The sequence below is a fragment of the Leuciscus leuciscus genome, assembly GCF_965113295.1.
Source record: "Leuciscus leuciscus genome assembly, chromosome: 21".
Classification (NCBI taxonomy): domain Eukaryota; kingdom Metazoa; phylum Chordata; class Actinopteri; order Cypriniformes; family Leuciscidae; genus Leuciscus; species Leuciscus leuciscus.
In genome coordinates, this window is record NC_138745.1 from 8,605,557 (window position 1) to 8,621,277 (window position 15,721).

Sequence of the window (15,721 nt, forward strand, 5' to 3'; positions counted from 1 at the left end):
TATATATATATATATATATATATATATATATATATATATATATATATATGAATATGAGCACAGTTCTATATTATATAAATTATAATGCATGTCATACTCATTTACATAAGCTACTTTCACTTCGCTCCGGCGCGCCTGACCTCACATGCCCCGCCCACTGCTGTTTCCTAAGCAACACTAACGTTATACAGCGGCAACATGTCTGGAAGAGAGATCACACGAGAGAGCGACAAATCCGCTGAAAACTCAGAGAAAATAAAGAGAGGAGAACAAGCAGACAAAGATGATACTCGGATCAGTGTATGTAAACTAGGCTGCATGAGTTTGGATTTAGTTAGTGACTCACTGGTGTTCAGACGATTGCTATAGGCTTATGATAAAATGAAGATCTTTAGATTACAGATTAAAGATCCCTTCTTATCTTAATAGAAAGAAAACAAATACACTGAAATATGTAACGTTAACGTTATTAATAACATTCACAAAATTTGACATTGTAAACTAATGCTTAAAAAGTTCATCAAACTTTGAACTATTGTCATAGCTGTATATAACGTTACATAACAACCGTGAAAGACAGTGTAAAAAATAATATTTCCCCCTTACATGCTAATATTTTATGTTGGTATGTTTCTTATCCTAATCTCAACCATTATAATTCACACCACATCAAATATTAAATACAAAAGTAGCTGTAAATAATGCACAAGATAGGCTACTATCACGAAACAAACACTGTCAAAGTAGATTGAAAGTTTGTTGTGATCTTTTTCTTTTCATGCAATGTTTTACAGCTTATTTTTAGTACTGAGACAGTGTCTGCAAAGGTAGGCTAAATTCATAACTGCAGCTGCTACACTGAAAATGTGAAAATTATGGAAAATTAACTTGCGGATAACTTGTGGTGGGGTAAATTTTCGTACCTTGGTGAAATGTATTATAAGGGTAAGCTAGCTTTATTTTTAATTGTAATAAAGTGTATTTTCTGGAAAATAGTAACCTATTTTCTCATATTCTAGGACACGAAGATATCTTTTCCTCAGTGGGAACCTCTAAAGCATGACCAAATAAATATCCTCCTCAACCTGCCTGTGGACCAAGTACAGTTGTAAGTGTACAGTAATCATTACAAAAATGAAGCATATGCAAACGTGTCGCAGCTCTTTTGAGCGACACCAGTATCATAATTTGTCAGTTACTATAGTTAGTAAATCTCCTTATATATATATATATATATATATATATATATATATATATTGTATCTAACTTCAATATATTATATGACTTTTATGATATATTGTATTGTCTTGCATTTTCAGACAGTTTGAGGAAATACTGAATTTCAAAAAGCACCAAATATGTTTAAAAGAAGCTGCACAGTTGGACTATTTTGTCAGTGGATTTTGGTGGGCCAAAGAGATGAACTTCACTTCTCAGCAAGTCTCATTTATCATGGCACTTTTGCAGCAACTACTTGACAGCATAAAATGTAAGTGGCGTTCTCTGAAATAAAGTTTTGTTTAGTTTGAAATTCCACCATGGTTGTTGCTTTAGGTTTACTATATTTTTTTCAAATCTGCTTTGATTGAGAACATGGTGAGCAAAGTACATATCTTTTACCTCATTTACATAATTATTTTAGAGTTCAGGCACAGCGAGTGTTTGCAAATAAACACAATGCATGTTGCATTTTATTTCAGACAAACAGGCGTCATTTGCTGATAATTTCAAGGCATTTACCCAAACAGTGCTTGCCACTAGAAAGTCCCCATCAACAGAAGCTAAAGAGAGTTTTTTATTCAACACAGATCAAATCAAAGCCATCACAGATTACTTCAAGACCAGGTTTGTCTCACAATGTCACATCCATCCTTTAATTACACTCCTCCTAAATACACTGTGATTTTGTTTAAGTGCACGTGTTTAATTGTTGAATATGGATTAGGTCATTCTCAACCCGTCACACATTATTCATTAATGCAAGATGCTGCTTTGCCATTAGACAACAAGCAAACTAGATTCCTTTTATGGCCTTCATAATTAATCTTATGCATAATTCATACAGCAACGGATTGTGAAGCATGCAGACTACAGTGGCGAATAACAAACTGCAAGGAAATCATCTGTCTTTTAGAAAGCAAAAAGTGTAATGGAAGAAACACTGATGCACAGTGATGAAAATTAAATGCAATATGTATATTATAGCAGAGCACGATTGATTTCTCTGCTTACCTGAAAGCATCAGTAACGCTCCATTTACAAGACCTAGCTAAATTCAGACTGCTTTTTAGTGCTGGTCCATTTCCTTTACTAAGCATGTTCATTTAAAATATAAATGATTTTTTGTTTTTAAAAGAGTTATTATTCATAGTACATCACCTGGATTTTAATGCAGCATTGCAATTTGAGACATAATCATAGCAATACGAGTTGGGATTATTATCAAACACCTAAGCATTGACTATAATTACACCATTATAAACTGCTTGCACATCAATGGTTTGAATATTGTCAACAGTTGTGACAGTATGCATATGTCTTTTCATGTATGCTTCTCTATGTGGACAGTCTTTTCCAACACTACCGACAATATGAATTACTGTTCAGTCATAGAAGAGAGGAGCAACTCCTGAAAATAGAGGTGAGAAAACATGTAAACATGTAAAATCATAATTAAAAAATTTAATTATGTCATTATTTACTCACTTTCATGTCATTCCTAATCTAAATGTGTCAAAATGTGTTACACCAAGTTTTATGTTAGTGATGTCAATGGTTCTGTTGTGTTTCGTCATGCACCACAATGCACCAAATTTTAATGTGTGCATATTCAAATTGCACAGGTCAGATTTGATACCTATTGCAGAATGGAACATTCAGTGGGATTTTCAGTAAATAGTCAATACCAACCAATCCTCTGTTGTATGTCGCTTTGGATAAAAGCATCTGCTAAATGTATAAATGCATAAATGTAAACTTAATTTCATCTGTTCCTCGCACAAAGCTTGGAATATATAACACAAGTTGTATGGACTACTTTTATGATATAGGGTACTGTTCATGTCCATACATGTCTTCTCCATCCCATTATCCTCCTTTGCGGGAAACACTTAAGTGTAAGGCGGTTTTTCCTGAAAAACATCATGCATACTCTAAAACAATAAACACTAAATCTGGAGGGAAGATCTAAAAAAAAAGAAAAAAAAGATCATAGGACACCTCAACTTCTGTGCAAACTTGCCCAAACTTATCTCCTTGCCCATATAAGCTCCCTTCTCCCTACTCCCTCTCCATTTCCCTGAGAGCTACGGAAGAAGGGAATGTTCAGTAGGATTTTAAGTAAATAGTAAATACCAACTAGTCGCTTTGGATAAAAGCATTTGCTACATGTATAAATGTAAATGTTAAATTAAATTTCATCTGTTCCTCGCACAAAGCTTGGAATATATATCGCAAGTTGTATGGACTACTTTTATGACAATTTTATGATAATTTCTGTCATTTTTTGGAGATTGACAGTCCCTGGTTGCTATTCACTTTTATTGTTTTGAACATTCCTCAAAAAAAATAATTATTGAAAAAAATCTGAATAAATAACTGTAATGGGTATGTTTTTCTGTTTAGCTATTCTGTGTTCCCTGTCTCTATCTGAATTATTTGTTGCTATGGTTTCTGATTGAATTTGGCACCTTTTCCTTATTTCGTTGATTACTTCCGTGGCACAATTGCCTTGTACCGTGTCCTGGGGCGATTGCTCCCCCTCCCCACTCCCCCCGCTGGCCTTCACTCACATTGCACATAACATTCCGGGCCGGTGCATGCTTACATCATTTATGATGGAACTTTTTGTTTTGAAGAAAACAGTAAGAAAAACACTTTTTTCTAATAGACTGCCTAATAGATTTATCATTTAAGCCGCGCAGCAATTTTTACTTGATTGTGCAGCACGTATCAGAAGATTATTAGAGGCAGCTGACGTTGATGGAGGAATTCGCAGACTACTCGTAAACTACAATTCCCGTTCATCAATAAGATGAGAATCAGACCTGTAATAAACCTAAATGTACTAGATTTAATTAAATTAATTGAAAAGTGTACTGTCCAAGTAGTAATAGAAGATGTTTGCTGTCGTAATGATGACAGTAGCACACACAAAAGTAGTAGCCTCTCCCAAGTGGGCCATGAGCAGTTCAGGGAACTGCGCCCGTGCACGGTACGGGGCGATCACACTAGTAAAACAAACCAGACTTTGAGGGTCAAACGTGCTCTAGCACATTTCATATCGCCTAGTATGAGTACACCCTGAGCCTGACAAGAACCCAAAGCCAGAGTCCATCACAGATCCAGAGCCAAGGATAGCCGAGTGTGACCAGGTGTGTGAGTCAGCTCTTATATCCGTCCAGGAGCTTGAGCCTGAGCCAATGTTCATCCTGGAGCCTGAACCTGCACCTTCTACATGTTTGGACAATAAACCACAGCCCACTACAGACCCTGAGCCCAAGCCTGCAGAGTCTAACCAGTTGTGTGAGCCGGTAACTCTGTTCACCACAGAGGAAGTGTTAGTGGAGTGTATGCATGGAGTTGAGTCCATACTAACTCCACTGAGGGTGAGCTGTGCCATATACACAAGGAATCCCCGCTGGTTGAGCCTAGCCTCAAGTCTCCTTCGTCGCTGTTGGTCCCGCCCAGCCTCCCACTCCCTCCTCTTCTGCTGAGTTCATCCAGTTCTATGGCCCTGTCGCTGTTGGCTCCCTTCAGCTCATTGGCTCTTCCTTCAGTGGTCCCACCCAGCTACTTGGATCTGCCTTGGCCTTCCCAGTTGCCAGCCCCTCCTTGCTGTGAGGATCCCTTAGCTCCACCTCAGGCCTCCGAGCTCTGGACTCCACCTCGGCTTGTCGACCCATTGTCTTCACCTTGGCTCCACGCTCCCTTGGCTTCACCATGGTCAGTCATCCCTCAGGCTCCGCGGCGCTCTTTCGTTCCCTCCAGCTCCGCCTTGGTCAGTCATCACTGTGGTTGCGCCTCGGACTTCTGGACCTTAGGCTATGTCTTGTCTCTCCATCCCTTTGGCTCCACCGGGCTCTTCCTTTCCTCCTGCTCCACTGTTATCCTCGCACCCACTGGCTCCACCCCGGTCTGCCAAGCGCCCGTCCCCAACCTTGTCCCGCGAGACTGTGGTTCTGCCTGGGCTCTCCAATCCTGCAGTGTTGCCCTGGGTCTTAGTCTCCACTGCTCCGCATTGGTGCTTCACTTCATATGCCTCAACCTCCATTGGAAGTCCCTTGTATGGGTCTCTCTCTGGCTCCTTTCACCGTCTCCTCCCTGGCTATTCCCTCCATCGTCTCCTTTGTGGGGTTTCCCTCTGCAAGCTCCTCCAAGGTCTCGTCCTCCTCCTGAACCCACCTCCCTCCCTCCCTCCTCTGTTGGAATTTGTGGCACAAGGACGCGCCTTCCGGGAGGGGGATGTACTGTAACGGTCATGTTCTGTTCAGCTATCCTGTATTCCCTATCCGCTTTCATACATTTATCCCAACAAAATTTGCTGCAAAGCGGACCAAAATTCAATGTCGATTGTCATAAGTCATTAAGTAGTTATATGAGACTTATTAGAGAGTGTCAGAAGGCGAGTAACCCATAGAAAAGAGGCTGACCTTTCCATTGTTATTTCTGTTTTATTCAAATTTTTGTTTTTATTGTATTGTGTCTTCTTTATTCTTTGTGAAGCGCTTTGGGTTTGAGAAAAGCACAATATAAATAAAATGCATCATCATGTTTCTTCCATTTGATAATCAAATTGCAAATCAAATTGTTATCAGAGTCACACTGGATTACAGCTGCTCACAGAACAGAAGCTGAAGCCTCCTTCATAATGACAGCAATTAAATCACAGGAGCTTGACGAGTCTCTGTGTTGTTGGTTGCTAATTGCCATTTCTACTGATCCAAACTAATCAGATGAATCACCATCCAGTAGTCACAGCATTATTTTGTCACTCGTTGCCTAAAATCACAATTTCTTATTGAAAACAAAAGGCTTCTTGTCACTTAGTCGATATAAATTGCTGTCAGGTTTAAAGTTTTTTAGACCACAAAAAACTTTGCTTCAACACAACAGTGATGCGACATCAACATATTGCAACATACAGTGCTTTGTTTGGTCTCAAACACCTGTTCAGTCATGTTCAGGGCTTGGTAAATTGTTTTCACATTTCCCAGAATAAAATGTTGCATTGTATGATCAGTTAACTGTGCATTGACTCACTTCTTATCTATTCATAAAGTAATCAGTTGTTTCTCACAAAAGTCTGCGTACTTCTTCAGTGTATTGAAGCCTCTTATCTATTTAAAAAAAATTAAGTTAGTATGTACAAATATTTGTCCCAAATATGCAACTTCTTTTTATGTAATTCTATGTAACTTTAGTTTTTACATTGTAAACTAAAATCTGCTTCAGCTCCAAATTCACATTGCACAATTTAGACCGGCCCCCATATAAAGTTTTCAATTCTGCCACCTGTGTAATGATATTTAAAGCAGTCTGCTCAGAAAGGCAATTTGTTGACTCTGTAGAGTAATTTCCTTATGATTTCCTCAGAGCACTGTTCATGTCCATACATGTCACTTACGTGGTGTTTAATTTCCTGATAACTGAACAAAAGAATTTTCACAAGACAGCATGCATGCACCAAAACAATAAACCCATTAATCTGGAGAGAAGATCTTAAAGAAAGCAGACACTGACTCCTTGCCCCTACGAGCCCCCTCTCCCCTACTCCCTCTTCTTTCCACCTGGCTCAAGTCACTGAAAGTTCACTAAGACTTTCTATATGAACGAATAGAGCATTCTGTCATCAATTACTCACTCTTGTGTCCTTCCAAACCTCCAAGACTTTCACTCATCATTGAAACACAAATGATTATTTCTAATGAGATCTGAGAGATTTGTGTCCATTGAAAGTCGATTCACCCAAAACTCAGACGCTTTGAATTGTTCATAATCCATATGAATCGAGCTGTTTAATCGTCTTCTGAAGAGACACGATCAAACAGATTTAATTTGGGTATTTACTCATATAAAAACATTGATCACCTAACATACATAATACATACAAAATCAAATATGGTAAACAGAAGCTCAACCATTATACTTGCTTGACCTGCGAGAATGAACCTTATTGGTTCTTGCACATCAAGCAAGAATGCTTGAGATCAAATGTACGTTCGCTGATCAACGTACATTACATGATTGCATTATTGCAGCACCTCTCTTCCCAGTCCATCTGCTCTGTCTCTTCCCAGTCTGTTTGCCTAGTTTATTTTCTGTATCTAGCCCCTCCTTCCGAAAAAGCGTATGTGTTCTGATTGGTCCGCTGGAACAGTGTGTTGTGATTGGTCAACCTCTTTAAACATGTTTTGGAAATGTCACGCCCCTTAGCATATCCACAAGTTTTAACACACTACTAATGCAAATCAAACCAGGCCTTGCCCCTTTTTCGCATATGCCTTGGGTGGGAATTATTTAAATGAGGAATATTGCCACTTGTTCGTTTCTGGAAGAAAACACACAACTTACTAAAGGTGTTTCAGGGAGTTCAGAAACAGTGCGCACTGATATAGAGAATAACTCCATTTGGAGTGACTCTGTGCTTTATAACTTTGCAGACCTTTTTCATACTCAAAGAGCAACATTACACACTAAAGAAAGTTGAAAATGTAAAAAAGCATAATAGGTCCTCTTTAAATTAAGTGAACTTTAAGTGCAAGTATACCATCACCCATGCCATTGGACTATTGGTCAAAAACATGGGTTGTCGTTTCTCTCTCTGAATTTCAGATGGGAGGCAGATTTTCTGCTCAAGCTGAAATTCAGAGAGAGAAACGACAACCCATGTTTTTGACCAATCATTGGCCCAATGATTTGCTTATCCATAATTAACACGAAATGATCGTGCTCTGAGTACACTTTCAAAATGTTAAGCCAGAGCAGTATAACCAATCGTTTTATTCCAATTACATCAATATTTCTATGTGCACGGTTCATATCTGAGATCTGTAATACTGGAAGAGATTACATCAAAACTCAAGGCTCAGATTTGTTTAGTGTCTGAAATTGCTTTATGCTGTAGAATACAAATAATGATAGCTGCGGTTGAGCATCTTACAGTGAACATCAAATACAGAATCTAGGTCACTGATATCTGGCACCGAACACCATGTAACAGAACCATTTTTATTTGTTTTGAAAGGGACTTCAAAGCACATTTTGAGTATTAATATACTTGTTATTCCCTTCAAATTGGAACCAGTTTATCGGATCAAGATGTTTTACGAATAAAACAAAAGCAAAACAGGACAATGAATTGCAGTCGGCATTCTATTTTTAGTCCGGTTAATATGATACTGTTGACGTTAATTTGTTTATTGCTTGGGATGGAACATGCATGAATCATGTCATTGGGAATAATGGGAAACAATGCAGTAATAAAAGAGCATTGTTCTACTCCCCTGCTTCAATTTGGAATTGTAATTATGTTCAGTATACAAACCACAAGGCTCTTTGTTTTTGTTAGTGTTCTAGTTTTGGATTCTGGGTGAAGGGCCTCCTGCCAAATGAACAGTAAAATGTTCCAGCCAAATGAAGAGAAAATGTAACTCAGCTGTTAATGCAGGCCTAAAGCTTTTCAGATACACCGCACAAAATAAAGCCGACTGTACACTATGGCACTTATAAAGACTAATTACCAAATAAGGTTGGTTTTATTTTGCAATAAAGTCGACTACAATTTCCTATTTAAAGTTGCAAGAAATAATCCTCAATGAGATTTTAATGGATTTTAAAAGGTTGTGTCTTTTGTTTCAGAAATGCATTGAGTTGATCAACCCAGCTGACTTTGCCGCCCCATTGGAAGAAGGCATGTCCACTGATCTGTACTTCCATTATGTGGATCCCCCACGTGTCCAAACGCCCGAGAAGGTAAAATGCTGTCTTTCCCGACCGGATCATGCTGTAATAATGCGCTATCAAAAACTCCTCTAATGTATTTGGCTCGCAGTAAAATGTTGTATTCTTTTTGTGGTTCGGATTTTGCTTGGAATTACCCTTTCAGGGAAGATGCGTTTCACATGTTTCTCATTTTCAGAGGAAACAAAAATCTGCTTCCAAGTATGACTAACCTTTTTCCCTAACAGACACTGCGCTGTACAGCTGGAGAACATAGACTGCACTGAGCAGGGGGAATCGTATTTTATAGCAGGACGATTACATCATAGCTCAAATCTTTACATTTTTCTTCAGACCCCCGGAGAATTTTCTTTTGCAACTATTTCTGTATTCATGTACTTTTAATGATTTACTGTAGTACAGAACATGAAAATTATAAAAACGCCATTCAAATTACACTCGCCTCTTTTTTCGCCTTTCCCACAGGCATGGAAAATCAGGGATTTCCAGGACTGGAAAGAAGTTATGAAAATGAATAATATAATAAAAGGCATGGGAATTCATGTCAATATTACCTTTCTGTAGTTGCCCAGCTTTCCTTTGCCGTCTCAAATTAAGCCCTAATATGTAATGCCCACTTTTATTTATTTAAAATTAAGTTCCATCCAACATGTTATCTTGTTGAATATCCGTTTTTATTGGACATATGTCAGATTGCTGGATTAAATTGGTTGCATATTTTTGAATATTTTGAGCTAAAAGTTGCAATCTCTGCAAAAAAAATCTTTTTTATTTAAATCATAATTTTTAAAAATCCTTATGGAGGAAAACGCTTTGTTCAAAAGGCGTGGGAACTCAACGGCAGAATCTCATTAGAATGCAGTGTTTTCCATATCCTGAAGTGTGTGCTGTTCAGAAAATGGCCACATGTAGGTGCTGTGCTTCTACTTATGGTTTTATTATTTCCCACACAAGATACTTCAGTTCTGCCTTTCCACACGAATGCTCAATAAATTTCCTCATTATTCCTTGCTGCTATGTTACATTAAAAGCTAAGAAAAATAAATGACTTTTAATGTCAATAACTAAAAGGATTAGCATTTAATGAATCATATGCCATATATTTTAAAATAAGATATTTTAGCTATTTTGATTTTACTCATTAATTTTGTCTTATAATGATTAACCTGGTTTTGCCATCACCATTTGCATGCAGAAAGGCATGGGCATGTGGAGAATGTGCTTAAAAGGAGAGGTCAGGCAAAACTGTCATTTATTATTTACTCTCCCTCATGTCTTTCTAAACCTACAGTACATGCTGTTTTTTATGGAGACACAAAATGAGAATCTTCATGCTGCTCTCTTTTCTATACAAAGATTACACTATGTTTGTAGGCCTGTTGCAATTATTGATTTATCATCTGATCGTGGTTATTCAATCTAATCACAATTATTTGATATAACAATAATTGTGTAGTTTAAATTTTTAATCACATTTTGCCAAAGAACATAAATAGACACAGTTGTCCATCATACGAAATGAAGGATTGCGGGTTTAATCAGACTGCATTATATTATATTATATTATATTATATTATATTATATTATATTATATTATATTATATTATATTATATTATATTATTTTATATTATAAGTGCTGTCAAATAAATGAATGGCAATTAATTGCATCTAACAAAAGTTTGTCTCTATAATATGTGTGTACATATTTTATTATATTTATTTACATATATATTATATACATACATATATGTGTGTGTGTGTGTGTGTGTGTACACATATTATATTATATAAACACAAACTTTTATGTTAGATGCTATTAATCACGATTTGACAGCACTAATTATAGTTTAGTTTAGTTTAATCAGACTGCATTATATTATATTATATTTATTATATTATATTAAATTATTATATTATATTATATGAATTTTCACAGCATTGCAGTAAATAATCTGGGCCTATTATAATTTTTATTATCATATTAAATCATATCATATTATCTTTTTTTTTTTTTTTTTTTGGCCTATTATTGGGTTTACATTAGGCTTTTGTACATGACTTGAACAAAACTATTAAATCGTTAATCACAATTATTAATATGGCAGTTAAACATCAGCACAAAATTCAATTAAATATAATGCTTTGATAATGCTTTATAAAATCTGTTTCATTTCCACGGATGAAATATTTTGTGTTTGAAATTACTTGAAGGTGAATAAATCATGACAGAATTCTCATTCATGGCTGAACTATTTCTTTAAATGACCCTAGGGCATGGAGGAATCTCACGAGGCGAATATGGAAGAAGCTGGAAAAGCTGAGCTGGAAGAAAGTCCCGGGAATCACGTGGGCTTCAGTGTGGAAGATGTTCAAGAGGTGTTGGGGGAAATGACCCAGGAGATGTTAGCAAAACTGCAGGTATACACCCTTGAGCAAACAACAGTAGCCTTCTACGACAACAGCCTGTTTATAAGAAATAATATACTGATTACTACCGAGAGAGAGAGAGAGAGAGAGAGAGCGTTTTTCATTCGCATTAGTCAGTTTCAACAAGAATTACATTCATAGCTTGAGGGCAGGAATATCACAGATAGCATTAATAAAACATCTTAAAAGGCAAATAATGAAAACCAGACTATGTATCGGAACAGCATTTCTGAAAATATCATGGTTCCGCTCATATTCTCCCACAAACCTCCACCCACAGTGTGATTACGCCAAGAAAAAAGAGAATCCAAAATTAAAACCTGAATAACGCTCTCCTGCTTAATATCATTTGTATTCTCTGCATAACGTAAAGTACATGTGACAGCCGCTGGCAGATATCGTGATTCATTTTACGCTAGACTTAAGGTGGAATTGAATTACCGTGACTGCAACGATTGCACAAAACAACCAGGGAGATCGCTAAATTGTGTCATCTCCATCACAAGTTTTTACACGCCATAATGTTTTGGAGGTTTGAGAAGGAAAAGGTCGCCGTGGGCCGTGCTCAAGACCCGAACAGAAGGGGCTAGAAAGACACAAGTCATTTTTCACTTTGATGGGATTAATGATTATAGGGGTCATTCAATTCTCCTGCCATGTTCCATGAAGACCTCTGTCGTCTGTGCGACGAGCCTTTATTTCAAATGGCAAACGCTCTGTAATTTGAGAGCCCATTTGTAGTGGCTTGTGTGTGCATCTTACATCTGAGTGATACGCTTTAGAGCCGCCGCTATTTCCATCAATTCTCCTGGGCTTTTCCTCTCCGTTTAATGTCAGAGGAAGGTCAATTACATATATCACTTTGCTAAATATAACCTCATGCAAATTGATTGGTAAAAATCTTGCTGCTTCAATAGATTCTATTGCGTTGTTGTTTTTTTTCTATGCTAATTGTAACCAGTATGGCTCAGGGGAGCGTATGAAATCACTGTGAAGCGTGCTTAATATCACAGCCATACACGTTCAGTTTGAAGTGTTTGCTCCATCCATATTTATTCTTTTCCGTTTGCTTTTTTTTCCCCCTCCCTTGAATATTATTCTTGTTTCAAAAGTTCCCAGGAATGCCACGACTCTGTGGATCTCATCATACCTAATATGGTAGAAACACTGAAAATTACAAATGCTGGAATTACTGAGAATGACTTCCTTACCAATAACATTACCATTCCAGATGTGGACCAGAGGCATTCAATATGCCTTTGTGCTGTACGGGGAACTTCACTGCACAAAATGTGTTGTGCGTTTTCATTTAAAGCTGGAACAGTGCGTACAAATATGCATAAGTACAATAGATCGTCAATGGATGTCACGAATCTTTCAACATAAGATCAAGGAAAAATAAAAAACAGTCAAGCCTATTTTCAGGACTGTTATGTATTTCCATTATAATTTCTGTTTATTCTATGAGGGTTTATTTATTTTATATTGTAATATACATTATACTCAAAGGTGATTATTATTTCTTTAATACAATAATGGAATACAATAATACTATGATAATAATCTATACAATAACATATATATATATATATATATTCTCTGAAATCAGCACCAATAAAATAAAATATATACTACTATAAAAAGTGGAATTTAGTATAAAAACAATCATGCCAATTTTAGGACCATTATTTTTGTTTATTTCTTTATATTCATTTATTTTACATTGTGACATGATGTATTATCATTTCTGTAATATTTTCTTGGCATTTTATTCATGAGGGTTTATTTATTAATTGACTTTCATTCTTCTCATAAGTGATTATCATTACTGTAATACAATAATATAATATATAATACAATAATAATATTATGATAAAAATCTATACAATACATTTTTTTTGTAAAATCAGCACCAATTGAAGGCCAAAAAAAAGTACTACTATAATGAGTGGAATTTAGTATAAAAACAATGTTTTTTTTTTGTTTTTGTTTTATTAATTGTGTGTGTGTGATTTTTTTAAATGTGACATAATGTATTCTCATTTCTGTATAATATTTCCTGTGCATTGTATTCATGAGGATTTATTTATTTATTTTCAATCTTCATTATATTTTCATTATAATTACTGTAATATAATAATATATTATACAATAATACTATCATTATAAAATATAAATTATATTATTTGTAAAATCGGCACCAATTAAAGGGCATTAAATCGTTAAAAATATATAATAATGCGATGTTTTTCCAGTACTAATGAGAATCATGGGAAGCAGATGTACTGAAAAGTCATGAAAATAATTTCACAATGCAAAAATATAGTCGTCCAAAAGGCTTCACTTATCTGAAGCAAAATAGTTTAGTTTTTTTGCTTTTGGGCTGAAATATGACCTCCACCCCATGATTCACTCATCTTACTGTAATCTCCACCCTGGATCAGTTTGGCATTTTTAAGGATGTACAAATTCTTGTGTGTTCAACAGGCCGACTTCACAGAGAAGCTGTGAGTTCACGAGGAGACCTACATCTCGAGGTTAGAACCACTTCAAAAACGCTCTTCCAAATAACACTGATGAGACGCCAAGAGGAATTCCCACCAGTATTTATTCATTCAAATCCTAAAATAAAACAGAACATGGCACTCGCGATTATACAGCCAAATACTCTTAATTTACAGTAAAATGTATTCACTTTGGTTTCGCTTATGTCCAGCAAAATTGCTTCATCAGTTTGTACGATGTTGATAATAGATTAAATAAATGACTTTATGGTGACATTCTTGATTTATTCAGCAAGATAAAACGATGAATATGAAATGCAGGATCATATTCATGGAAGTCAAAAAGGGAACAGAATATCTAATTAAGTTGTTTGTAGAAGGTTTTTGTGGCACCTTTCCCACAAGTCATTAGCTGTCTGAAAGTAGCCCAGCGCTATGGCAACGCTGTGTAACTCAGCCTAAATAGCTGAGTTGCCATATAAAGTGATGTATTATTAAAGCTGAATAGTGACTTTTCCACTGCATTTGAGAAAACCCACATACAACTATAAATATAACCGGCAGTATGAAAGAATGCTGATCATTTTCTATCTCTCTGCTCTTATTTGCCGAGCACAATTATTTCACATCACAAAGACATTCTGCATATGCAATGCCATCAAGGATTATTATTGTTATTATTATAAAGATGAATTATTAATTTGGTTCATGTCAGTCCTGTTATTAAAGGTCTTACGATTCTTATACTCAAACAGATTGTGACTGATGGAAAAAATCTGGTTCATTTAATCAGAGCATTATCAAATTACAGCAATATTCCTCCATGCCTGTGTGTTTTTTACGCTATGTTGATTTAGCTCTTCATTAGCCTTTCAGCCCCCATGATGACATGTTGCGGTAAAGTTAGCTGCTTACACAGGATGCCTTGAGAACATGTTCAAACAGTTGGAGGTGTTGCTTTGGAGCCGGGTTTTTTTCAAACTGATTGATAGAGTAATTCCTGAGCCAAGAGCTGGATGACCTTTCGGCTCATAGACAACAACAGTCCTCTCTTCTGTCCAATCGAGTACAAAAATGACTTCCTACTTGCTGTCGAAAAAAAATGGTGTAAGGTTTACTTTGAAACTGGTTAAACTCATAACTCATGTTTATAAGGTCATCTATACGTTAATGTACACCTAAAAGTTAACAAATGCTGCCAACCAACATTTAGTTGTCGGGTTATTGGTTTGCATCTAAACTGGGACAACAGGTTATTTTTAATAAGCTGATTTCTGTGAGTTATCAGCGTACTGTTGTGCATATAAACTTGCTCAACGTGTTTTTTTTTATACTATGGAAGTCAATGGTGACCAGCAACTGTATGGTTTCCAACATTCTTTATAATACCTTCATTTATATTCAACAGAAGAGAGAACTTTAGGCAGGTTTAGAGCAACTTGAGAGTGAGTAAATGTCAGAATTTTATTTTTTTTTTTTTTTGGGGGGGGGGGGGGGGGGGGGGGGGGGGGGTACTTACTATACCTTTAAATATGTAAAAATAGGATAATTCTTGTATTCTTGTCAGTTGTCATGCATTTTTATGTTTTAATTAGTAATAATTAACTATTATTAATAATATAATAATAATTTACTGTGAAAAAATTATAATCATTTACTGATGGTTAAAGACAATATTAATAATAGGATATTTTTGGGAATGTGATGTTTTACAGGACTTTTAACGAGACATGCATGACTGCGTTCCTTGGTCCTTTTATTCTAGAGGATGATGTCACTTTAAGCAAGAATATATAATGCTTACGATTGTGTTACAAGATGTGTTACT

At 36.1% G+C, this 15,721-nt stretch overlaps 1 protein-coding gene across 2 annotated transcripts; it reads left to right on the top strand.

Annotated features, from left to right (window-relative positions):
* Positions 1 to 181: 181 nt before the first annotated feature.
* On the top strand, positions 182 to 14,167 carry cabcoco1 (ciliary associated calcium binding coiled-coil 1). Of its 2 annotated transcripts, none has more exons than XM_082151585.1 (8): positions 182 to 300; positions 1,020 to 1,108; positions 1,320 to 1,489; positions 1,701 to 1,845; positions 2,569 to 2,641; positions 8,860 to 8,973; positions 11,234 to 11,380; positions 13,877 to 14,167. In XM_082151585.1, the coding sequence occupies exons 1-8, from the start codon at positions 199 to 201 to the stop codon at positions 13,898 to 13,900; spliced, it is 864 nt and encodes a 287-aa protein (XP_082007711.1). In that variant the 5' UTR covers positions 182 to 198; the 3' UTR covers positions 13,901 to 14,167. The 2 variants fall into 2 exon arrangements, with proteins under 2 accessions (XP_082007711.1, XP_082007710.1); XM_082151584.1 differs by lacking the exon at positions 13,877 to 14,167 and adding an exon at positions 12,502 to 12,895.
* Positions 14,168 to 15,721: the final 1,554 nt, after the last annotated feature.